A 23,972-nucleotide genomic window follows, 5' to 3' on the forward strand; every position below is an offset into this window, starting at 1 on the left:
ATGCGCAAATTGCGAGCTATAAGAGACTGAAACTTGGCTGGAATAATGCATACAAAGAGTTGAACACTCATCAAAACAGTTTCAAAACGTCTAACTTGGTCTCATCAAAGAATTGCATACTTATCCAATTTCGAATTCACCACACCTGTCCTAGAAAGCCCCGACATCACCGTTCACATCAGTAAAGACACCATGGTTCAGCCAACTCGCCCGCCGGCCAATGGCTTCGTCGCCGCAACTCGAAAGCTTTACAACCCTCTGGGATTCTCGAAAGGCTACAACTTTGTCCTTTTCTTCGTCTTCTTCGGTGCACTCATGGGATTCACCCTCGCGCGATTTCAGTACCTCAACTTCGATACGTTCTGCAGGGGAGCAGCGCCAGGGGAATGCTTCAACTACCAAAAGGGCCACGAGAAAGCCGGCCTCATAATACACCTTGCTGGAATCTTGCCCGCTGGCTTCTTGGCATGTTTCCAGTTTGTGCCAGTACTTCGTCACAAAGTCCTTCTCTTTCATCGCATCAACGGTTATGTTGTCATCCTCCTCGCACTCGTTGGAATCGCTGGCGCCTTAATGATTGCGAGGAATGCCTTTGGCGGCACGCTGGACACCCAAGCTGCTATCGGTGTTATGGCAATCATGTTCGTCACTGCGCTCACCCTAGCATTTGTCAATATCAAGCGACTTCAGATCGAGCAGCATCGAGCATGGATGCTACGAGCGTGGTTCTACGTAAGCTTGCCACAACAGATCCCAAATGCAAACAGTTAACTTACTTGACATCGCATGTAGGCTGGCTCCATCATCACTCTTCGTTTGATCCAGTTCTCGGCTGCGGCTGTGATTAGCAGTATTGGAACCTATTACGCGGCACGTCCTTGCGATCAAGTTGCTTTTATGGTCGGCAACATGAATCGGACTCTCCAACTCTATCCCGCCTGTGCATCCTACTTCTCTGGAGAGAACCCTGGTCAACAAACAATTGTGCACGCAGACATTCTCAACCCAACATCCGCTGCTGAAGCTGGTGTGGCTGCGGGTATGCCATTTGGTATGGCACTTTGGCTGGCCCTTGCTTTGCATGCAATTGGAATCGAGATATATGTAAGTTCCCTTTTCTGAAAATGTTAGTTTGTGACAATTACTAATAGAATCTGTTTGTAGTTGAAACTCACACCAGCCGAAGCCGAGAGACTACGAAACGTTTCCTACAAGAGGCAATTGGAGGCTGGCTTGAACCCTGCTGGAAGAGCTGGTATCACAGCTGACAGGATCGGGGACTCTGAGGAATGGCAGCCCAAGCATAAGCCATCTCATGCTAGCTCAACTTCAGACCTGCCAACACCCAAGTAAGAACTAGATGGGGCCGATGTTGGAACTTGGAAGGGAGTCAGGAGTCAGGTGACATGCAAATGTGTTCATGTGCGGGCGATAGGCGTTCTATGAAGGGCCCATACTGCTATTAAATACGCAACGCTTTCTTTCAGATTAAGCTTGATACGTTATTCTATGAATACAATCAATCGCAATACCACCAATATCTCCCGTTACAACGTCCACCGGGTACAGCCAGGACGATGGGGGTCATTTTCCACATACTTGAGAGTGCGAAACTGATACCATAATTCGCCGAGAAAACTACTGTCTTCGGAGTGATACAACTCGCCCAATACTGACTTGATGGCAGCCGTGGCTGTGTCTGTTTTATAGAATGGTATTCTTCTATGAATGGGGTTAGAGCATTCAGTTCATTCGACTAATTGCGCGTGAGGGCATTCTCAGAGGAACCGCTTACGGAAACAGGTGATGAACCACGTGTCTGTCAATGATGAGATGGAAGAAGTGCCTCCCAATGAAGCCAAAGTCTCTATCAATGGTTGAAAGGGCACCTTTTATAAAATTCCATCCATCGTCGGTGTAATGAGGGACGCTGGGATGGTTATGTTGTAGATAGGTGATGGCGACTACTTCGATGTAAGCTTCATTGTCGTAAGATGATTCCCTTAGCTTAAGGATTTAGGGGTTTCACCGTTTCTTCTTACCAAGCCAATTGTTAACCCATAGGTAAGGAAGAAGATATAGCAGGATTATGCTGGTTGCACCAAGTTCCTTGCTACACTAGAACAAGAATAAAACCATGAGGCCGAGACCGCAGTCTGAGGCCAAGACGGGTCATGCTTCGTTTTCCCTGAATATAGAACTCCAAGGATCAAAGTTGCTGACTCTCAACCAATGAGAGGGTCCGGAAACCTCTCGCAGAAGACTGTCTTTACCGGCAGACACATTGAACAAAACGTGTAAAGGCCAGCCGAGTAGTTGCTGTCCCATTAGCGAGACTACTTGTACTATCGGGACATCTGATTCTTCCATGGGCGCCGAAGGAGGGAACATGTCTCTGTCAGAGTCGGCTGGTTTCATAGCTGGCACGAAGGCGACGTCCCTAGTTGCGTGCCCTGTAAACCGATGATGGCGCCGGTGAGTGTACTTCCAGGAAAAGTACGGGACCATCAGGAAAGAATGAAGTATGAATCCAAAGGTTTCGTTCATTCTTGCTGAGGAGAAGAGCGACCCGTGGCCACATTCATGGGCCAATACCCAGATCCCGGTACACACGAGACCCTGGAGGAAGGAGTACGCTGTCCATGCCAGAAGTATAGTATGGGTCCAAGTTGATCTTCTTTAATGTATTTGAAGTCGAGATACGCGAGCACTGCCAAAGCCACGACATCTCTGGCGATGTAGTAGAGAGAAGTCTGCGTGCAGGGACGAAAGCAATCCTGGGGTATGACTTTTCGAAGGTCCTGAATTCAGGGTAATCCGACTTCATATTATGAGATTTCGAACGTAAGCTAAGGTAGAAGGAAGAGAGTTCATGCTATCTAATGCTCTCTTCAGTCAGGAGCGCCCCAAATACTAGACACCTTATCTTCTTTATAGAACTAGTGCTTCAAGGTCAACTTCCACCAAGAGTAATTCTGCCTTGCCGTCAGTTGTCAGTGTTGAGAGCCATGAGTACCTGTCGGAACGGCAAGGCTGATAAGGAGCAATGGGCAGGTATCGTGGGCTGGCTGGCGCCTGCCCTGGGCGAAGTGGGACAACTGGCTTAGTCACCACGGCCGGTTAAGGTGGGGCAACCACCCAGGCCGTCACCACCTACTTCGACCGACCCCTGCCCACAATGTAAATAGAAACAAGAACAACAACAGCAATTATCACGGACATCGACGTGATTGTTGCCGAAGATACACCCTCATGAGGAAATGTGTCACGCCTGTGATACCAACAGTACCCGTTGGCCCCGGATTGGCTTCGGCGCCGGTGAAAGTTTGAATGCAGACATTAAGGAGATTTATGGCTTTCGGTCGGGGACGTTCCGAAGTCTACTATCGTGAAGTGGAATTAGCGGCACTAACTTACTCCAAGGGACGTCATTTCCATTCTTCACCATGCAGGTATCGCATTGCTAATAGCTTCGCTAGGACATCTAGTGTACGCCTATTGCTATCTCGCCTTGTCAAAGGCCACAAACAGGAAGGGCAGCCGACTAGCTTTCCATCTTCACCTAAGGTAGTTATAGCACATCTATAAAGTCGCCTATTAACTACAGTAGTCGCCCGCCTATCGACCCCCAATCATAACAGCCATATACAGCTATCACTTGGCTTCTGTGTATGCTTAAGAACAGAGCTTATAATAAAGTTCGAATAGCGGCAAGCCGGCGGTCTTCTTAGAATAGAAGAAATGTTCTCTTCCACCGCCAGCATAATTTACCAAGCTTTTCTCATTAGGCAATCTTTTCCTAAGCGATTTTATGCCAGACATTGGGATTAATCTCTGGGGCTATAGAGAGTATAATTTCAATCGTAAAGTACAATTATAAAACCGGCTTAGAACCCGACTAGGGAATCTAGATAGAAAAACAACTATCGTGGCTATTAAAGGGTCACAGTATCAGCCTTTACCTACGTTAGTATAGCTCAATACGAGAATGCTCCTAATCAGTTCATCTTGGTCAAGGACTCAAGAATTACGTATCGTTAGCTGGGACCGAAAAATGGGATTCCCGTGATCTATCTCGTTTCATTCAGGTTAGTCCAGCCTACTTCTAATTAACGAGTATAACCTCACACCAAGTAGGGCTACAATGAACCAGATAGATCTGGTTTCTATTAACAAGATAGCCGAGAAGCGGCCCGTGATTCTTTTTAATAACGCTGGAATTGGCCGATCTACCGGCCAAGGTACCTACATCATACTCAGGTTAGGCAGATTACTGCGCAGAACTCATCGTGCAACTCGGATTCAAGCAAGTCGAAATTGTGGCCTTTTCGATGGGTGGATGCCCAGCTCAGATGTTGGCTTTGAACTACCCAACTTTGATGCGCCGTCTAATTCTCATTAGGTCTCTACCCACAAATCAGAACATGTACGAGGGGTCTGTTTCGGCAGGCCGCCCTCTCCAGACATATCCGGCCTTAAGCCGCAAAATTCAAGAATGGAACTGGGGCACCAGCGGGAACCAGGGACAGATAGAACGCATAGTAGCCATAAGGCACGATTTGGAGGACGATTTGAACTGTATCTAGCAATAGTTATAGGGCGACGGCTCTCCACGCCATATACCCTTCGGGAGGTCGGCCGCAAGGGCGGCTGCGCCCCTGCCGCCACGGCGTTAAATATAACACACACACACACAGTATCGGACCGGGAGTCGTGCTACCACCGCCCGAACCCTTTCAGGGTATCCGCATGGCACATGATCGTGAATCTCAGGAAGCTACGTTGCTAGAATTTTGTTGTCACTCTTCGGAGACCAGTCAGGCAGCGGTGAGAGCGACGTTCCGGAGAATGCTCGAGGCAAGGGATGATTGGTCTGATCTCATTGATACCGATGACACTCGACGTCAAATTCAGGCGTTTGCCAAGTTTATGAGTCCGCAATGTTCATCGGAAGGCTTATACGAACGATTCCACGAGCTGAGAGCCCCGGTCTTGATAATTCGGGGTAAGTAAATGAGTCTAGCCTTAAATCTCATAACATCGAATGAGTACTGACTTAAGGAACAATCAGGATCTCACGAATATGTCTTTGAAAAGCAAACGTGTCAGGCCATGATCAGGCAAATGTGCAATACAGCCGTCAGTGTTTACGAGTTTCCAGATGCTGGCTGGCCATGCTCCACACTGGCAATATCCCGAGGAGTTTGCCGAGCTTGTCGACTGCTTTTTCTGTGCTGAGGATACACTGAAGGTCCCAGAGATGCCCGTAAATTGGGTGCGATGGATTAATGGAACAGACTTGGTCAGTAAGATTTGATGTGGAACTATATACTGAGAAGTGGAAATCAAGGCGCCTGTTCGTGATTTTATTACCTGCTTAGGTTCTTGTAGGTTTATCTTCACTAGTTGTCGATCCCGCAAGCTGTACTTCAATGCCTGTCACTGTCCATCGCATCACTGTTCAAGCCTTGCTTTGTGTTGACAACTCGGTACCCAAGGACACGAAGCAACCATCGAGGACTCAAGTTGATAGACACAGTTCAAAGATCCGAAAGACGGACAAGGTGTTGAAAGTGATATCACCGTTGGATTGAGTGTGCTATTGAGTGTCTTTGAACGTTCGCCATCGTAGCACATGAAGCTTGCGAACGTGATGTGGGCTCGAAGATGAGCGGCGAACATAGCTCAGTTGGGAGAGCGTCAGACTGAAGTATGGGTCATCCAGACCCATTGAAAACTTCATTCAATCAATCTGAAGGTCGTGTGTTCAATCCACACTGGTCGCATCTTCACTTTTGTCCCATCGAGAGAATACAGCACTGGGTCCGTTCGCGTAGTAGTTGTTAGGTCAACTTTTGGTATCCCATTGTCCAACACTGATTATTGATTGAAGGACGATAGTCGATCAATGGAAGCGTTTGGACCTGCAAGATGTTGTACACCATGAACAAGCAATCGAATCAGATTTATGTTCATGTGACCAGGCTGATTGATTACCCATATTATCATCTTGGATGTCATAGTAAGTAAGTAGTTAGTCAGTGGTCTATGTGCCTAGCATTTTGGTCGTGTTTGGCTGCCACGCTTGGCTCAAGTTGCTCCACCGAATTTGCCTCATGGGTAGTAGTAGGCTGAAATAGTATTAGAATGAACTTCTACCCATAGTGTGATGTTCTACACAGATGATAGATGGCATGTATCATCGGAAGTAGGTAGTGTTTTGTTAGGTTGATGAGATTACGATGATACACAGACGACGCAGTGCACATGCAAAGCGGCATTGAACCAATGATAAAAAGCTAGATGTCTGGCCAACTAACACATGTCTTACTCAATTATTAGCTAGAGAGAATCACTTTGCAGATCTCCGGAATTGCTTCCCCATCTGGTGGCATTTTTCTCCACTTAAAGTTCAGAAGATCAGAGACATCGATGTTGGGGTTTCTAGGCGGATTCCCGAAACCTCAGTGCATTTGGGATGCATCCGCGTGACCCGCAGATGTGCTATGACTACTTACACCTTAGACGACTCTTGATCTATATGCACCGTCAAAACTAGAGTTTACGCAGTCCACATAATGACGAGTATGACACAACGCAGACTCCCCGCAGAGGTGTAACGGCGAGGCGCATTCAGCACTCGTCCAGCGTAGTGTCTGACCTTGTGAGACATGATCCTCCGAACTGGACGAAAACAGCCAGAAACCGTGACACCAATACCAGTCGATCCAATGACAGCAACCGCGTTGCAAAATACGGGCCGTCGCGCCTGGGAGAAGCCGTGACCCGGTGAGACAGGCGAGAGATAGTTTTGGACCAGTGACGCGAAGGGGTAACAAAGAGGATTCCACATCTCAGGCCTGGGACTTGGGAGATGCTGGGCATTTCAATTTAAAGCTCGAGGTCGGGCCGCTTTTCTAGACAATCTACCGTCCCCAAGAGGCAGGTTTTCTCTAATTTCCATCATATTCTTACGTCCGCATCATCTGTATCCCACACGATGTCGACCCCGATCCCGCGACCACCGGGTGTGCCCATCTTGGGCAACATCAAGAACATCGACACCAAGAACACCTGGGCGTCCCTCAAGAAGCTATCCGAGACGTACGGCGAGATCTTCCAAATCAAGGTCCTCGGCAAAACGATGGTGTTCGTCGCTGGTGCCGCCCTCGCGGAGGAACTCTGTGACGAGAAACGATTCCGCAAGTATGTCGGAGGACCTATCGTCGAGATCCGATATGCAGTCCACGATGCCCTCTTCACGGCCTACGACCACGAGGAGAACTGGGGTATTGCCCACCGCATCATCGCCCCCAAGTTGACATCGGCATCTGTGGCGGAGCGCTTCAACGATATGCTTAGCACAACAAACGAGCTTCTCGAGAAGTGGAAGGGCCTCGGCGTCAACGCTGAGGTATCCGCCATTGGCGAGCTGAATAGGTTGAACCTTGAGGCCACAACCTTGGCCCTTTTTGGCAAGAAGCTCAACTGCCTTAATGGACCAGAACACCCGATGCTTCGAGGCATGGAGGACTCGACATCTGAGGCAATGCAGCGACCCACCCGACCTGGTATCTTCAACTGGCTCCTCTACGGAAGCAAGTTTAAGCAAGGAAAGCAAGTGATGCGAGCTTACGCGGAGGATCTGGTCCAATACCGAAAGAGCAACCCCTCGGACCGGAAAGATCTTTTGGCTGCCCTTCTCAGCACAGTGGATTCCGAGTCGGAGAAATCATTGACCCACGCTCAGATTGTGGATGAGATCGTCTCCATGCCTATCGGCAGCAGCACGGCGCCGGGTATGGTCAGTACAGCCATCTACTTCATGCTGAAAAACCCGAATGTCATCGCCACTGCCCGTGACGAGCTCCATCGCGTTGTCGGTGACGGCGAGTTGACCTATACGCACCTGTCGCAGCTCAAGTACATCGGGGGCATCGTCCGTGAGTCTCTGCGACTTTCTTTCGCGGCGCCAGGCTTCAACATTGAACCCATCCCCAAGGACGGCGACAAGAGCCCCGTGCTACTTGCGGGAGGCCAGTACCAGATCGCCTACAACCAGCCCATGATCATCGTTCTTGCAGGTGTGAACCGGGATCCTTCAGTCTTCGAAGATCCGCTGGCATTCAAACCTGAGCGCATGATGGGCGACAAGTATGAGCAGCTCCCGTTGAGCGTGAGGAGGTCGTATGGTAATGGCAAGCGAGAGTGCATTGGAAAGCATTATGCTTGGTTGTGGAACATGGTCGTGGTGGCGAAGCTGATCAACGAGGTTGACTTCACGATGGCGGATCCTTCGTATGTGCTGAAGCAGGATGGTTGGTTCAACCTGAGGCCGGTGGACTTCCATGTGAGAGTCAAGACGAGGGTAGACAGTAAGGCGCCTGTACTTTGAGCTGCTTTGGGTCTTTGTATTGTACCAGACTGGTATTGAGCGGGTTCTAGAGCGGTCTGACGTTAATGACTGATTGAATTTCATGGTTGTTCACGCAAAGATGTCGTTTTGCACTTTCTCGAGGTTCAACGATTAATGATTATCAATTTATTATCTACGCGACTAGTCCTTGATCAAGGAATAGTCAGAGACAGAGAGGCATCGTCCGCCTTGCTCCCTCTCTTCGAGACACCACCCTGCGCCAAAGCAATCTCGCCCTTGGCATCATCAGCAGCGAAGAAGGCAGAGGTGGCAAAGGGAGCACCAAGCATGCAGGCGCCGGTATCGATGTTCAGTGCGCAGATTCCAGCTTCGGCATCCGCGTTGTTGCGGATGTAGTTACGGACTGGAGTCTTGATGGTCACGCTCTTGCCATCGACACCGGCAAACTCGAGGTCGATGGTGAGGTCCTTGGGGACAGAGTCGCAGCTGCCGTTATAGGCGACGTGGCCAATGGAATCACGAGTGAGACCGGCGGCTGCGAAGAAACCAGCGAGTCCAGCCTCGCTAATGGGCAGGTCGTTGATCTGGGTGCCGGAGTCGATCATGCAGGACTTTGTGGAAACATCCGAGTTGTCGAGGGTGACGTACGGTAGGGATGGCCGCGAGGGCGCCGTTGGCCAGGGCCATCATGACGAGGGACTAGGCGAGCATCTTGTCGAAGGGAGGGCGAAGTTGAGCGAGTGACTGAGGTGCGCGAAAGAGCAGAGGCTCAACTCCGGGTGGAGGGCTCACGTTCTCTTATCATCGGGCGGTGTGGTCCATCGTACGGATACATGTGTGTGAGTTCATGGCGGGGAAGATCGTTACCGGGACATGCCAATGCTATTTTCGGATACTAACGTTTAAGAATCTTTTGTGAGTTACGACCCGCGAGACCGAGGGATACTCGGGCGACTTTTCGGAGAAAGCAGGTTCACGCAGCCTCGAGTCCCGGCTTGGCCATAATCGCTCCAGAACAACCCTTGAAGAATCGCTGCCGTTAACACCGGTGAGAGCCGTGGGAGCCGTGGCAACTTCAAGGGAAGAACCTTTTTCGTATTAAGATTGTGACAGGCATGGAATAAAGTGCTCATATGGGGTCGCAGTGGACGTTAGTGGTGGATATCGACGGCTTTCTTATTGTCGTGCCAAAGCGAGATTGGCTCAATGCGCCGAACCACCATCAAGCTTCGTCTAGAATTTTGGGTTGAACCCAGGGCGGTAGGGCCGACGGCTGGCCCCGTTGTGTTCTTCTGTTGTTCTACTGGGATTCGGCAGTCGTCCGATCCTTTGGATACGAGCTTTTTGGCGGAGATTTCACCTTTTAGAATGGCATGTTGCATGGGTGCCCCTGGTGAGGGGGAACAGTCCACGATGATGTCGAATCCTACCCAAGATGTTCTTCATCGCCAAGCAGCGGGTCGAGTGATATGGGCGGGTTGCCGAAAAGCTTGTCACGGCCCCTGAAGGCTGGCCGTGGGTATTAGATGAGGTGACACTGCAAACCCGAGCAGACCGTGGCAGAGAGTGACACTCGGCACGCTCCCACACGCTTGCAAGGAAACGAGACAAAGAAGATGAGGTTATCGTCGGTTTCAACTCTGCTTTATGAGCGGCTTGGCTCTCAGTCAACCGACCACGAGCGGACCTGCAGTTCACGAGACCGTGAGGCAGCTGCCGCAGGGCTGGCGGCACGTCGCTCCGGCCGATGACCTCAACACGATTCAGCTTTCCGTCGCGTTGAAGCAGCCCGGCCTGTCGGAGCTGAAGGCGCGTCTCGAGGTGCACCAGCGACCCGAACCATGCCGAGTATGGCGCACATGTCTCTCGCGACCTGTTGAAGATGTTCCAAGAGCCGGGCGCCGATGCCTACGCTGTTGTCGCGGATTGGCTTTCCGCTCACGACATTCGGGACTTCGTTCAGGACAGCCCATGGGTTCGCCTGAACACCACCGTCGGTAAAGCGAACCGCTTGTTGGATTGCAAGTTCTCTAAGTACCAGTACAAGAGCGAGAAGGCAGTGTTACGGGCCAAGGAATATACCCTTTCCAGCCAGGTCTCAGAGGTTGTCGACTTTGTCTTCCCAGTGACTCAGTTCATGATCAAGCCGCCTAGACGATAGATCAAGGCGAGGGAGTCGCGCAAAGTGAAGCGACAGAGCGCAAGTGAGTGAAGAGCGGACTACGGCAGCCAGGCTTTCTGAACAATCACTAACACACGGCGGTGCCTCGAAGCTGTTGGGACTACACTACCCCCGACTGCATCGTGGATCTCTACAGCATCAACTACAGCCCACCAGATGGCCCGTCCCCGACAGACTTTGGCATCGTCGACTTCCTGGAGGGGTACCCCAATATCCCGACTCTCCAAGCATTCCTAGCATCGTACAGCCCCCGTCGGAACGCCACAGGCTTCTCATCGAAGTACAACCTCACCGTAGCATCCATCAACAACGGCAGCGATACCACCGAAGGCGGCGGCGTCGAGGCTTTGCTGGATATCCAGTACAGTATGCCCTTCATCTAGCCGATGAACGTAACCTACTTCTCCACCGGCGGCCGCGGCCCTGAAATCGGCCCCGACGGCAAAGAAAAGGATCCCAAGGACAGCGCCCACGAGCCCTGGATCGAGTTCCTCGAGGCCCTGCTCGCTCGCGAGACCATCCCGGACGTCATCTCCATCTCCTACGCCGACGACGAGCAGCTTATCCCGCAGCCGTATGCCCGTCGCGTATGCGACCTCTTCATGCAAGTCGCTGCGCGCGGCGGGTATCGGCTCTGGAGACTGTATCTCCAACGATGGGAAGAACACGACGAAATTCTTCCCGACGTTCCCCGTCGACTGTCCCTGGGTTACGGGCGTTGGCGCGACGGGTAACTACGCGCCGACAGAGCCTGCGTGGTACAGCTCCGGCGGCTTCAGCGAATACTTTGAGCGTCCGGTGTGGCAGGAGACCGCAGCCAAGGCGTACGTTGCCGGCATCAACGGGTCTCACGCGGGCTGGTACGCGCCCATCGGTCGTGGTAGCCCGGCCCGGATATCTCGGCCATTGGTTCCCGGTTCTTGATGCAACCTGGGTGGACGCAGAAGGGGACAAGCGCTAGTACGCCTGTCGTCGCGGCGATGATTGCGCTTGCCAATGATAAGTGGATGAGGGAGGGTAAGCCTGCTCTGGGATTCCTTAACCCGCTGTTGTACTCTGACAAGGTGCGTTCTGCGATCAACGATGTCACGAGCGGGTCTAGCGGAAGTTGCTCTTATGGGAGCCAGGTTGAGAGCGGATGGTGTGCGACTGCTGGGTGGGATCCGGCGACTGGTCTTGGGACGTTGGACTTTGCCAAGTTCCTTCAGGCACTGGAGTAATGCTTCATCGTAAGATTGCCTTAATTTAATTATTTGATGACTATGGTATTCGTGATTGTATATCTATCTGTGAGAGCAGAAACAAATAGGGCCGCAGCCGAGCTCGGTGATTATCGTGCGGGCAGTCTTCTCAATCATGCCAATGTCCCTCCAAGTAGTTCTCATACTCTCCGCCAATATGCACAACCTGAGCGGCCGCATTCTCCGGCTCCTTGGCCAGGAACTCAAACTCTGGCAACACCAGGCTATCAGCGCCGGTAATCTTGAGAGCCAACTGCTCCCCGGCATCAAACTGGATGGCCGTAGGCCAGATCCACACCTCCATCTTTACAATCTCCCCCGCCTTGACCTCAATGTCTTCATCGTGGGCCAGCGTCTGCCAATAGTTCGGCGACAGCTCCGGCGCGATCTTGCGCTTGGAGGCGCGGAGCTTACCGTTAGGTCCCAGGTACTTGAGCGGGTTGGTGTTGGGGATCTCCTTGGAATCGGATACGGGGAGTGCCTCAAGGGGGATGTTGAGGTGCTCGAGGTCTTTGCCGTTCTTGTCTCGCTTCCGGAGCTGGGCGTAGACGTCAAAGTCTGTTGCGGAGGGGCAGGAGACGTGGACCACGAGCTTAGTCGGGCCCAGCAGCTTCGTGGACTGAGAGAAGGTGTGCGTGAAGACTATGGTTTCCGTGCCCTCGTAGCTCAGCGTTGTGGCGTTGGTATTGTTGGACTGCTGCAGCGTCTTTTCGGCACCCAAGTAGAGACGCTGGAGCTTTGTGTTCGTGGCACTGGGTGACAGCCAAGGCAGAGAGTCAAAGGGGAGGTCGATGACGGGTGGCTTGTTGTAGCCCAGCACGGCCAACCTGACTGGCGAGGTCTTCTCCCATCCGTTGTCGACACCTTTCATGTAGCGGTCAAAAAACTGTTGCAAGTCATCTGTACGTTCTTGGCTGTACAGGTCGAACCACTCTTGCGTAGCATGGGTTGTCATCCTAAGAGACAAGTCAGAGAACCGTCATATAGGTCGCATGTAAGACGAACCATTTGTTTTGGTGAGGGATCTCCTCGAAGCCTCTGAAGCTCCCAACGGTATGCAGCATCGTCGAATAGCTGCCCAGGATGTAGGCCGGGACCTCGATCTTGTCCATGCGGGCCCTCTTGTCATCCCAGTACGATCGGAGACCCTGCCCATGCTTGAGCAGCATCTCGACGGTGTTTTCCTGTTGGCCACGACCTAACGCACAGTTAGTGGAGTTAAGAGACAAAATCGACAAGAACTCTGTCGCGTCACTTACCGCGAACCACATTGTTAATCATAGAACCGAACTCAATCGAAGGAATCCCGCCGCGGCACAGACTCTCGCGCATATGATCGCTCGCACCCTCCAGAGGCGCGATGCAGGCCAGGTGAGGCGGTCTCTCGGCGGCGATGTACCACTGGCACAGCGCGAGCCACGAGTTGCCGGCCATGGCGACTTTACCTGTGCACCAGGGCAGCTTCGCGATGCCTTCAATGGCATCGTGACCGTCTTGGCCCTCTGGGGTACCCCACTGTCTCATGTCGCCTTCCGAGTCACCACATCCTCTGGCGTCGGCGTTGATGATGGCATAGCCTTTCGGAACCCATTCGACCGGGTCTAGCCTGAAAGCGAGTCAGTCTTCACGTCTAATGCTAAGAGCACACATGTAAGGGGGAGCTTACCCCTCGAAAGACTCATAGCCCGACAGTTTGCTCAAGGGAACGCCGCATCGCAAAGGAACTGCATCAAGTTTCATAACACCTGGAAAGCAACGTCAGTAATTGGAACATGGAGAAGGAATTCGGCATCATATTGGGCCGTACCCGTGTCAGTCTTGCCGTAGGGCGACCACATCAGAATGGCGGGGACCTTCTCGTCCGTCTTCGGCCGAAAGATGTCAACGCGGATGCGGGTCCCGTCGCGCAGCGTCAACGGCTGGTCCCGTTCAAGGATGACGTCGCACGGGAGCGGACGATGCTCTGGGGTCTTTTGACTTCCGGCTGGGAGTTCCACGCGGGAGGGCTCCTTGGGACTTGGCCATGCTGGCGGTTTGGTGGGGATCTGGGTGACTTCGATGTTGTTGACGATAAGTGGCGCCATTGTTGCTGGGCGTTAATCTAACAAAAAACTCTCAGAGATGAACACCCGTTGATGCAGGTACAATGTTTCTCTAGAACAAGACTGATGACGACTTCGATGACAGCTTCGTGCCTCTGTTATATGAGAGCATCATAATTCCGAGCCCCGGGGCCTTCTTCACATCTGAAGGCATCTCGTAAGTCCTCGGACTTAACCATGGACCCAATTCCTGATGACAGATCTTCGTGAACGCCCAGAAACACGGCCCCTTTCACCGGCATGGCTCCACGGCAGATTCCACTTGTCTTTCGTCCAATGGCATTATCATTTTCGCCCTCTTGGGGTAATACTCGCCTGGGGAGGTCCGAGGGTCTCGGATTTATTGGACTCAGCCTGGGACGTACTATCATGTAGCCCTACGGTCTGCCTATGCCATGCGACACGTCGGAAAGGGCCTGACATATCCATGCAACATATGTTGGAGTTCTTCCCCGCCATTTGGCCCTGCTGATCACCCGAGGCGCGTCTGCAACCCCGCCGGCAGAGTGAAGAAGAGATGGGTCCCGGCGACCTCGGTAGTTAGGAACCGTCCGGTGGCCGATGAATGAATCGAGCAACTTGTCCGAGACGGCCGTATTCGTCCATACTTCCTGCAAAGCTCCGTTCATCGTGTTATTCAGCGGCCCAACACCCACCGGCTGCCCCATTTTACGAGGGGTTCGCGCTCCCGGAGAAGTGGACGCTAGCGAAAGGTGGCAAATGCATTTGTCCAATTGCATGTTTTGAACCGTTCCGACCTGCATAAGATGCGTCTGGTCTGCTCTGCTGAGTGTCCGTGGCTTGTAGAAGACTCAATTTCCGCAAGACCTTGGCACACAAATCTCACAATGGGCAGCAAAAAAACATCATCAGCGCCAGCGCTCTACGTCGACGAAGACTGCAACTTTTCAGTCATCCGCGACCTCCCCATCCCCGACCCCGTGGACGGCGAGGTCCTAGTCAAAGTGCTCTACTCGGGCGTGAACCCCGCCGACGTCAAACACGCACCGATCCTCGGCATCCGCTCCGTCACCCTCGGCTACGATTTTTGCGGCCGCGTCGTTCTGGCCGCTGGCAAGAATGCGTCGGCCAATTTCAAGCCCGATGACCTGGTGGCCGGCTACGTGCCCACGGGCATTGGCAAGCCGATGAGGCACGGCGCGCACCAGGAGTACTTGAGCTGTCCAGAGGACATGCTCTTCAAGGTCCCGGATAACCTGCCCCAGACGCACGCCGCGAGTCTGACGGTGGTGCTGACCACGGCCGCCGACGGCTTGTACAATATCATCGGGTATCCTCTGCCCGGGGAGAAGGCAAAGAATGGGTTCAAGGCCGGCCCGCTGCTTATCTGGGGTGCTTCCGCCAGCGTCGGAATCTGCATGCTTCAATTAGCGCGCGAGAGCGGCGCATCGCCCATCTTCGTCACCGCGTCGCCGGCACGGCATGAGATGCTCAAGAAGATGGGAGCGACGCGCTGCTTCGACTACAACGCCCCAGACGTGATATCCCAGATCAAGAAGGCGGCGGAAGAGGCTGGGGCGGGGCCGATTCGCTACGCTGCCGATTGTGCAGGTTCAATGAGCGGGGTCAGCTCGGCGTCACAGACAGAGGCTTGTGTCGATGAGGATGCCATTGTTCTGTCCGTCGTGGCGAAGCCAGGTGGGAGGATCAAGATGCCGTTGGCGTCGGCGAACACGGAGATTACGTTACAGATGGGCGGCGGTCCTCTCGTTAAGATCCCGGCGCGGGTGGAGGACTGGGGGAGGATGTGGAAGGCGTTGATGTGGTCTGTCGAGAACTACGGCACCAAGATTTCGATTCCTGTGGTGGATGTGTTCAAGGGGAGTGCGGAGGATGCGCTGGAGGAGGTGAAGAAGATTGCTGACCAGGGAAAGTTTGGGAAGCTTGTGCTGGAGCATCCTTTGCTGTGAAGGGCAGTGTCCGAGGTTCCATGGGGTATCCTTTCCCGAGTATAATCTTGAACATATGGCTGTCTACCTACCAGTATGAAGCCTTCTGTTCAACTGTATGATTTGACCAAGACTTATTCCATCTACACTCAAGAAACTCAAGCTGTACAGTAGTCCGCGAAAAGGGCTTCATCCCGTTTGCAACTCTCTGATCTCTTTCCGCACGGACGTCTGCCTTCTTGGTACCAACACAGTACGATCTAACACTGCTATACCGACCCACTAAGGGGGGCCTGCTAACAGGTTTGACCCCACCTCACATAAGTATCTAGAAAATGATAATGCACAGCATTATTCGCTCTTAAACTCTAGTTCAATTTATTTAGTTACTTACAGCCTACTCGTTTTACATGATACTTTCCATCTTTTCTCTAGTACGGGTTTACACACAGCACTACAATCATCTCTCACCAGGAAGTATGTCTACTCTAGTTCTACTTAATTAGCCCGCAAGGATTTCCAGATACGAAAACTAGGATACCAATCTACAATGATGTCGTATGGTCACAATGTGGGCATCGTGTTACGACCCAACATGCATGACCAAGACCAGGGCCTGCCCCGCAGGCGTACGGCGGCTACGACACGCCATATATGCAGACACAGGAGTCACCCCAACGGAACGGAAGAACTATGGAAAAGTCACGTGATGATAAGAAAGGACCGACAAGCGATAAGCGGTCCATGATATGGACCGACAGGATAAAGGCGGTCCACCCCTGTAGGACCGACAGCACGATGTCGGTCCCAACCACAAAGGAACTGTTCAATGGTATACGGGACTTGTATATAAGGACGGACTTGAGCTGGACTCTAGGACAGACTTTCCATAGCTTCTTCAGCAATTAACTTCGTATCAGATCTTATGATCGCTTTCAGCTATCTTCCCTGAGAACCTCTTTGACAAGACTACGATTGATCACCGAAGCCTTCCCTTACCTTACGACTTACAGACATAGCTTCCCTGAAGCTATCCCCGACTACGAATACTGTTACCAGTTCTGCAGCCTCAACTTCTGCAAACATACCTCACTACGACTAGCTGGCCGTAACACTTAGCTTCTAGAAGATTCGATACGGATATAACGCCCCCGTTATAAGATTCTGTTACTTTGGTTCGTGTGATCTATGGCTAAAATAGAGTAGCGCGCTTTATCAACGGATAAATGGTTTTACGGCTGGGGGTACTCGCGCCGTCTATCCCTTTGTTTCGCCTAGCCATATAACATCACCAACGCTTTGGCCTCCATAACCGCAGACCTTCCCATACCGGGAGGACTATCACCGATTCAATCTGATAATACTTAACGTGAGCTGAGCTGCCGCTTTCTGAGTATTGTTGTTGTTTAAGCTCATTACACGCGATGAAGTCTTCTGTACACTTGGCAGTCACAAGTCATGGGGTTGATTTGTCAGCGACACGCCGTGGTGCTGCGCCGCACAAGGCTGTCGATTAGGATGCCAACTCCTCCTCTCCGTCAGCAAGGAGAACGACGATCTCCGGCCTCATAACTCCCAGCTCTCGACAGCAGAGCATTAACACGTTGTCGCAAGACAAAACAAGTTTTGACGACGACATGATATGATACACCCCGACCCCGACGAGGCGCGACATTCACTTGCATTCGACAACTTGCGATGACGAGCTACCCTCAACCACGCCGTTTCGAGGACTTCCGTATCGCCGTGATATGTGCACTGGCCCGCGAATACGATGCCGTCATCCTGGCTTTCGACGAGATATGGAACGATGATAGAGATGGGCGCGGGCCCGCGCCCAGGCAATACAACAATTACACGCTGGGGTTGATTGGAGTTCATTATGTTGTTTTGGTTCTTCTCCCTAACATGGGAAAAGTCAGCGCAGCCAACGAGGTAGTCCGGCTCCGGTCCATCTATGTTGGGCTGGAGGTAGCCTTCTTGACTGGGATCTGTGGGGGAGTGCCTAGCCCGGGGACCGATCATGAGGTGCTGCTTGGGGACGTGGTGATCGGCAAAAGCATCGTGCAGTATGACCTAGGCCGACAATACCCTGGCAAGTTTCGCAGGAAAGACGGTATCGAAGACAACCTGAGCCGACTTAACAAAGAAGTCCGTTCTTTTCTCGCTACCTACGAGACGCAACATGGCCGGGACGAATTACAGCGCCGGATCACCAAGGTCCTTGAGCAAATCCAACAGATGACCATCGATGCACATAACCGAAGCTGCTACGATCGTCCTGCAGTCGAAGAGGACTCGCTTTTCGAGCCGACCTGTCTTCACAGACACCGAGATCAACCAGGCTGTAGCTGTAGTGAATCCACTGCGTGTGACGGAGCTATCAAAGCGTCGTGCCAGGAGCTCGGATGCGACGTCGTATATCAAGTGGTGAGAAGACGACTGGAGTCTAAGAGGTTCGAGTCACGAATACATGTTGGTTGCATCGGGTCGGGTGATACAGTGATGAAATCAGGCGAACACCGCGACAGGGTTGCTCAAGAACATGACATTATCGCTTTTGAGATGGAGGGGGCGGGCGTTTGGGAAGAGATCCCGTGCATTATTGTCAAAGGGGTATGTGACTACGCCGACAGTCACAAAAACAAGTTGTGGCAGGACTTCGCCGCTGCAATGGCGGCCTCAGCGACAAAAGCGCTTATGGAGCGCTACATGTGCAGGACTCCCAGGACAAACTGTACGTAACCAAATCCTAAGCCCTCAGCTGCTGCTAACGAACGATGGCTGATGTCAATTCAGCCGACCCCACTCCTACCATGTTTACGCTTGCCCCTGTTCTGTCAGGCGTTGTAGGGGCGAGTCTCTTCGTTAGTAGAGGCGACGAACTCGGACGTCTGTATGAGGCGCTGAAATGGACGGGCGAGCGCCGCACCGCCGTGCTGCAGGGTCTAGGTGGCATGGGAAAGACTCAGTTATCGATAGAGTACATGAAGCGGTATCGCGGCGACTACTCGGCCATGCTTTGGCTCAACGCAAGAGACGAGACATCACTCAGGCAAAGCTTCCAACTAGCGGCCCGGCGAATCTTACGGGAGCACCCGACTGTGGCGTATGTACAGAACGCCATGGTCAATCAGGACCTCGACGAGACGACGGAAGCCGTGAAGCGATGGCTAGATGAAGCGAGAAACGACCGCTGGCTGGTTGTCTACGATAACTACGATGATGTCAGATTCGATGGCCGTGGTGGTGCGGATCAAAGTGCCCTACGTATTGCGGAGGAGGGTGGGCCTGTCTCTAGTAAGACAAGTCAAACTGAGACAGCAGACTCAAAGGCGTACGATATCCGTCCATACTTCCCCGAAACCGACCACGGCGCTATCGTCATCACAACCCGATCCTCAACGGTGAAACTAGGGCAGTTGATCCGAATGAGTAAGCTTAGCGATGTCAAAGACAGCTTAGCTATACTGGAGTCAACATCCAGTCGTGCCCATCTGAGCCAGAGTAAGTGGCTCGAATAAGCAGTGTGGGTGGGGCTGATTTATCAAAATAGATCCCGATGCTTATACGCTTGCGCGGCGACTTGACGGCCTTCCGCTTGCCCTCTCAACGGCTGGAGCGTACCTTAACCAAGTATCGACGACCTGCGCCGAGTATCTCCGGCTATACGACGAATCATGGCTGCGATTACAGAGAGAGAGTCCGCAGCTATTAGATTACGACCAAGCGTTGTACTCGACATGGGGAGTCTCATTCAACCACATTCGGCAGCAAAGCAGAGGTGCAGCTATGCTCCTTCGACTTTGGGCATATTTCGACAACGAGGACATATGGTACGAACTGCTGCAGGATGTGGGTTCAGAGGGGCCGCTTTGGCTACAAGACATAACGGAAGACACGCTCAGCTTCAATGCAACAATGAGAGTTCTTTGCGAGCATGGACTAGTAGAGGCGGACCCTACTACAAATGAGACGGGGGGAGAGTCACCAGGATATAGTGTGCATGGATGTGTTCATACGTGGATGATACACGTACTGAACACGGGAGTCGATGAGGAGATGTCTTTAATAGCGATGAGATGCGTAGCATGGCATGTCCCAAGCTATAAGCAGCAAGAGTATTGGATAGTGCAAAGACGACTTTTACAACATTCAGACCGATGCATCACAAGGACAGCGACAGACGCGGTAGAGGAAGAAGATGCATGGATGTTTCACAAGCTAGGCATTCTCTTCTCCAAACAGGGCCGACTTAAGGAGGCCGAGGCGATGTACCAGCGGGCTCTTCAAGGCAAGGAGAAGGCACTGGGACCAGACCACACGTCAACACTCGACTCAGTCGGTAATCTAGGTAACCTTTACTCGGACCAGGGCCGACTTAAGGAAGCCGAGGCGATGTACCAGCGGGCTCTTCAAGGCTACGAGAAGGCACTAGGGCCAGACCACATATCGATACTCAACACGGTCGGTAATCTAGGTAACCTTTACTCGAACCAGGGCCGACTCAGAGAGGCCGAGGCAAAGTACGAGCGGGCTCTTCAAGGCTACGAGAAGGCACTAGGACCAGACGCCATAAAGACATATATTCCCGCCTTGAACACACTTCAGAACCTTGGGTCTTTGTTTGAGAAGCTTGGCGAGAATAGCAAAGCTATCTCATATTACCATCAGGCACAGAACAGCCTCTTATCCGTACAAGGGCCACAGAACGAGCGGTATACATATCTATCTGACAAAATCGCCTTATTACAGCTTATTATACAAGGGACAGATATTTCCTGTTGCGAAGAGAAGCCAGAACGAGGGCTGAAAGCTAAATAGAGGAGTTTTAAGGAACATCTGAAGGGGAGCTAGACACGATTTAGACTGCCCCACGTGCTTATTATAATAGAGCCATAGTAATCAATGCTGCCCAGAGTCCCGTCCTTTCCCTCAGACCGACCGGTATCTGTAAATCGTAATCCCCTGTATTACTCGTGCCCGCCCCCACTTTAATGGGCATTCGACACTCACCACCCACTAAAGTGGGTGCTTTTCAGCCAAACGGCCACGTCGCCCAAACGACCACAATTATCCCGATTTACCACCATACATCGCCACCACCACAACAATCCACCACAATGGCCAAATTTAATGCCGTTGAAGAGGAGCGTATAAAAGCAGCCATTACAGCTATTCGCGAAGACCCGGAGTTGTCAATCGCAGCGGCGGCTCGTCAGCACTCTGTACCACGTCGGAAGCTCTCTCAGAGGATTTCTGGCAGAGCCTCGTTGAAAGAGCGTGCCAGCCACGGCCACAAGCTCTCTTGGGACCAGGAAAAGGCGATTTGCAATTATATTGACCGTATGGATCGAATTAACCTACCCGTGAGGCGAGAGCTGGTCGTCAGCGCTGCCAATTACCTACTTGCCGAGTCGTGGGACCCGCCAGTTGAATCCAATGCCAAGAGCCCTCCTCCTCCTCCAACTATCAACTCCCAATGGGCCAGTCGATTTATCAAAAGGCATAAGTACTCTCTGGTCAAGGAGAAAGTGCTGGACGCTGAGCGGCGCAAATCTGAAGACAAGAATGCCATCAACTCTTACTTTCTCAAGCTGAAAGAGGTCGTCGAGGAGTATGGGATCCAGCCATGTGATATATGGAATATGGACGAGACTGGGTTCCAAATTGGGGTTGGGAAATCCAGCATAGTGATTACGAAGAGACGCAGAGCTCACTACTTCGCCCTTCCAACCAACAGAGAGTCGGCCACTGCCGTAGAGGCCATCTCTGCCGCTGGAGATTACGTGCCAGCCTTCCTCATCCTTAGCGGCTCTGTTCACATGGCCAGGTGGTATGGTATTAAAGAGCTCGACTCTGATACCGTCATAGGAGTCTCACCCACTGGGTATACGAATCATATGATGACCTTGGATTGGATCAAACACTTCGACACTCACACGAGGGCTCGAACCAGAGGAGCAAAGAGACTCTTACTTATGGATGGGTATGGATCTCACCATACTATCGAATTCATTAAGTACTGCAATGAGAACGACATAATCCCATTCGGATTTCCACCACACAGCACCCATATCCTCCAACCTCTCGATGTTGTGGTGTTTCAGCCCCTTAAGCATTACCACGCTAAGGCACTTGACCTCGTGGTTCGAGAAGGCTGTACCAACATTACCAAACTAGAATTCCTCGGGTTTATACAGTCTGTTCGCAAGCAGGCATTCAAACATTCCACAATCCTTTCAGCCTTCAAGAAGACTGGCATCTACCCATACAATCCACAAGTCGTGCTCGAGAAGATCCGTGATCGTGGCCACGATTCTCAACCAACTACACCACCTTTCCAGGGGCCAGGTTCATCGCCATTCGCCACACCTACCACCATTCGGAAGCTCCGTCGCGTGGCCTGGCGTCTACAGAATGATATGAACGACCTCAACAAGGAGATTCAGCAGCTGACTGGCGAGGCCTCCCCGCTTGAGCGGAATCTCGGGCGGTTTGTTCGAGGAGCACTTACACAGGGGTCAGAGCTGCTCCAGACGAAAAGAGACCTCGGGCTGACCCAGCTTGCCCAACAGGTCAGCAGAGCCCGTAGGCAGGGCAAGAATAGTCAACTGCAGACAGGGGGCATGTGGCAGGTGCAGGTGGGTCACGTGAGGCAGCTCCTTCACATCTCGGAGCTGCCCCACCTACACCTTGCCCAGATATCCAGCCCAGCCAGCGCTCAGCTTTTCCTATCATCATCATCATCAGATCCAATACAGTAGTATTGCCTCCATAGGGCATCATCACAGTCAAGGACGGTCGACGTATGGTCGAACGGAGGCAGGCATCTGAGATCGCCAAGGCGGTAGCTCTCGTGGAGGCGGCCAACGCGAGGATCCGTTCTGCTATCAAAAAAGGGGCTTCCGAGGCAGGAAAAAAAGCCAGGAGGATGAGGAATAGTGGCCAATTACACCCTGCGTACGTAGTCGACGGTCCAGGCAACGGGCGGCTGTTGAAAAGGGTGTAGTTGAGGCTGTAGTATAATGGTGTAATTACGACGATTATCTGGCCGTTTGGGCGATGCGGCCGTTTGGCTGAAAAGCACCCACTTTAGTGGGTGGTGAGTGTCGAATGCCCATTAAAGTGGGGGCGGGCACGAGTACGTGTATTATAGAGGATCCTCTGCATAACTGGATGTCCTGAGACAGCAGCCAAAAAGGACTGCAAGTGGGTCTAGCCTATCTGGGCTATTAAATATACTTCAAATGATAAGATAACAAATCATACTGTGTAAGCGCCAAGAAGGTTGCATGTCCGTGCGGAAAGAGATCAGAGAGTTGTCAACAGGATGAAGCCCTTTTCGCTGACTACTGTATGTATGCTGTATGTATAAGAGGCCGGGATCGGGCGGTCCCGCGGCGGGGCGTCATCCTACCGGCCCCTTCGGCAGCTCAAGGCCGACGATAAGCAGCGCATTCCCGGATAAGCTCCGGTCCTGCGCCGGTCCAACGGGTCTAGACTCCGGCAAGTTTATCTCGGACCTATCAGCACCCGTCAAGCTATCCGGGACCCCACCATCTCCACTCCGGGTCGGCAACACAGAGGCCGCGCTCGGCTCCTGCATCGGCCCCCTCCATCTCATCGGCTTTCTCTGCAGTTCTCGCACACCACTTGACAGTTGACACCACACACCGAATCTGGGCGCAGCCAACAGAAACCAAAGGTCTTTGCATGCTCTAACCAGTCAGTAAAGAGTCATTCTCGCGGCTATCTGTAGGCTTTACCGAGTGCTATTCGCAGTTCTTCCTCCTCTCCCCCCCCCACACTCACACACACACACACACACTCCGGCACCAGTCAGTCCGTCAACCAACACCAGTGACCGGTCAGTGGCGCTCCACCAAAGTCCCTTTCCTGAAAAGAACCCAAAGGTGGAAGGTCCATCATTTTCCTGACGAAATAGCGGGGATTCCGCACGTCTTTTTTTTCGGCACAACGGTCCAGCAGCAACACACATCCTAGCAATCCGGGGAACTCGCAGGAAAACCCATACAATTCTCACTCAAAAAATTTCTTACCACACCTTACCCCCGGTGCCCTTTAATCGCCCCATTCGGCTCAGATTGGCCTTGTCACCATCTGTTTCCCTTTCGAACCCTCTCCTCTCCCATCCTG

The 23,972-nt window shown here is 52.3% G+C and overlaps 10 protein-coding genes and 1 non-coding gene across 11 annotated transcripts; 8 read left to right on the forward strand and 3 right to left on the reverse strand.

Annotated features, from left to right (window-relative positions):
* Positions 1-192: 192 nt before the first annotated feature.
* Positions 193-1,353, forward strand: BDP81DRAFT_330556 (uncharacterized protein; the record flags this gene model as incomplete). The annotated part of the gene is made up of 3 exons (XM_060585407.1): positions 193-732; positions 793-1,104; positions 1,165-1,353. 3 exons carry the CDS (start codon positions 193-195, stop codon positions 1,351-1,353), a joined length of 1,041 nt encoding a protein of 346 aa, XP_060440248.1.
* A 194-nt stretch (positions 1,354-1,547) lies between these two features.
* Positions 1,548-3,438, reverse strand: BDP81DRAFT_464797 (uncharacterized protein; the record flags this gene model as incomplete). The annotated part of the gene is made up of 6 exons (XM_060594199.1): positions 1,548-1,722; positions 1,796-1,964; positions 2,043-2,118; positions 2,224-2,674; positions 2,704-2,801; positions 3,418-3,438. The coding sequence occupies 6 exons, from the start codon at positions 3,436-3,438 to the stop codon at positions 1,548-1,550; spliced, it is 990 nt and encodes a 329-aa protein (XP_060440249.1).
* Positions 3,439-4,144: 706 nt separating this feature from the next.
* BDP81DRAFT_453867 (Alpha/Beta hydrolase protein) lies at positions 4,145-5,594 on the forward strand (the record flags this gene model as incomplete). Its single annotated transcript, XM_060592871.1, has 5 exons — positions 4,145-4,241; positions 4,282-4,435; positions 4,698-5,005; positions 5,145-5,306; positions 5,392-5,594. 5 exons carry the CDS (start codon positions 4,145-4,147, stop codon positions 5,592-5,594), a joined length of 924 nt encoding a protein of 307 aa, XP_060440250.1.
* Positions 5,595-5,674: 80 nt separating this feature from the next.
* On the forward strand, positions 5,675-5,786 carry BDP81DRAFT_t307. The gene has a single exon. It is a non-coding gene; the product is annotated as a tRNA-Phe (tRNA).
* A 1,098-nt stretch (positions 5,787-6,884) lies between these two features.
* BDP81DRAFT_438159 (cytochrome P450) lies at positions 6,885-8,519 on the forward strand. The gene has a single exon (XM_060591295.1). It carries the CDS (start codon positions 7,001-7,003, stop codon positions 8,393-8,395), a length of 1,395 nt encoding a protein of 464 aa, XP_060440251.1. The 5' UTR covers positions 6,885-7,000; the 3' UTR covers positions 8,396-8,519.
* Positions 8,520-8,568: 49 nt separating this feature from the next.
* Positions 8,569-9,064, reverse strand: BDP81DRAFT_453869 (uncharacterized protein; the record flags this gene model as incomplete). Its single annotated transcript, XM_060592872.1, has 2 exons — positions 8,569-8,988; positions 9,026-9,064. The coding sequence occupies 2 exons, from the start codon at positions 9,062-9,064 to the stop codon at positions 8,569-8,571; spliced, it is 459 nt and encodes a 152-aa protein (XP_060440252.1).
* Positions 9,065-10,024: 960 nt separating this feature from the next.
* On the forward strand, positions 10,025-11,781 carry BDP81DRAFT_501875 (tripeptidyl-peptidase sed4; the record flags this gene model as incomplete). Its single annotated transcript, XM_060595545.1, has 7 exons — positions 10,025-10,173; positions 10,208-10,502; positions 10,539-10,585; positions 10,651-10,897; positions 10,943-11,167; positions 11,223-11,357; positions 11,444-11,781. The coding sequence occupies 7 exons, from the start codon at positions 10,025-10,027 to the stop codon at positions 11,777-11,779; spliced, it is 1,434 nt and encodes a 477-aa protein (XP_060440253.1).
* A 128-nt stretch (positions 11,782-11,909) lies between these two features.
* On the reverse strand, positions 11,910-13,884 carry BDP81DRAFT_330644 (Alpha/Beta hydrolase protein; the record flags this gene model as incomplete). Its single annotated transcript, XM_060585427.1, has 5 exons — positions 11,910-12,756; positions 12,806-12,998; positions 13,060-13,406; positions 13,467-13,545; positions 13,608-13,884. 5 exons carry the CDS (start codon positions 13,882-13,884, stop codon positions 11,910-11,912), a joined length of 1,743 nt encoding a protein of 580 aa, XP_060440254.1.
* Positions 13,885-14,750: 866 nt separating this feature from the next.
* BDP81DRAFT_464801 (chaperonin 10-like protein) lies at positions 14,751-15,833 on the forward strand (the record flags this gene model as incomplete). The annotated part of the gene is made up of 1 exon (XM_060594200.1): positions 14,751-15,833. The coding sequence occupies one exon, from the start codon at positions 14,751-14,753 to the stop codon at positions 15,831-15,833; it is 1,083 nt and encodes a 360-aa protein (XP_060440255.1).
* A 1,282-nt stretch (positions 15,834-17,115) lies between these two features.
* BDP81DRAFT_501896 (phosphorylase superfamily protein) lies at positions 17,116-18,557 on the forward strand (the record flags this gene model as incomplete). Its single annotated transcript, XM_060595546.1, has 1 exon — positions 17,116-18,557. Exon 1 carries the CDS (start codon positions 17,511-17,513, stop codon positions 18,555-18,557), a length of 1,047 nt encoding a protein of 348 aa, XP_060440256.1. The 5' UTR covers positions 17,116-17,510.
* A 272-nt stretch (positions 18,558-18,829) lies between these two features.
* BDP81DRAFT_330670 (uncharacterized protein) lies at positions 18,830-20,636 on the forward strand (the record flags this gene model as incomplete). The annotated part of the gene is made up of 2 exons (XM_060585433.1): positions 18,830-19,319; positions 19,369-20,636. The coding sequence occupies 2 exons, from the start codon at positions 18,830-18,832 to the stop codon at positions 20,634-20,636; spliced, it is 1,758 nt and encodes a 585-aa protein (XP_060440257.1).
* Positions 20,637-23,972: the final 3,336 nt, after the last annotated feature.

Source organism: Colletotrichum phormii (assembly GCF_030913505.1).
Source record: "Colletotrichum phormii strain CBS 102054 chromosome Unknown BDP81scaffold_25, whole genome shotgun sequence".
Classification (NCBI taxonomy): domain Eukaryota; kingdom Fungi; phylum Ascomycota; class Sordariomycetes; order Glomerellales; family Glomerellaceae; genus Colletotrichum; species Colletotrichum phormii.

Excerpts from the sequence above, each read along its gene's own strand:
- BDP81DRAFT_438159 (XM_060591295.1), top strand. The coding sequence starts at position 7,001 with ATGTCGACCCCGATCCCGCGACCACCGGGTGTGCCCATCTTGGGCAAC.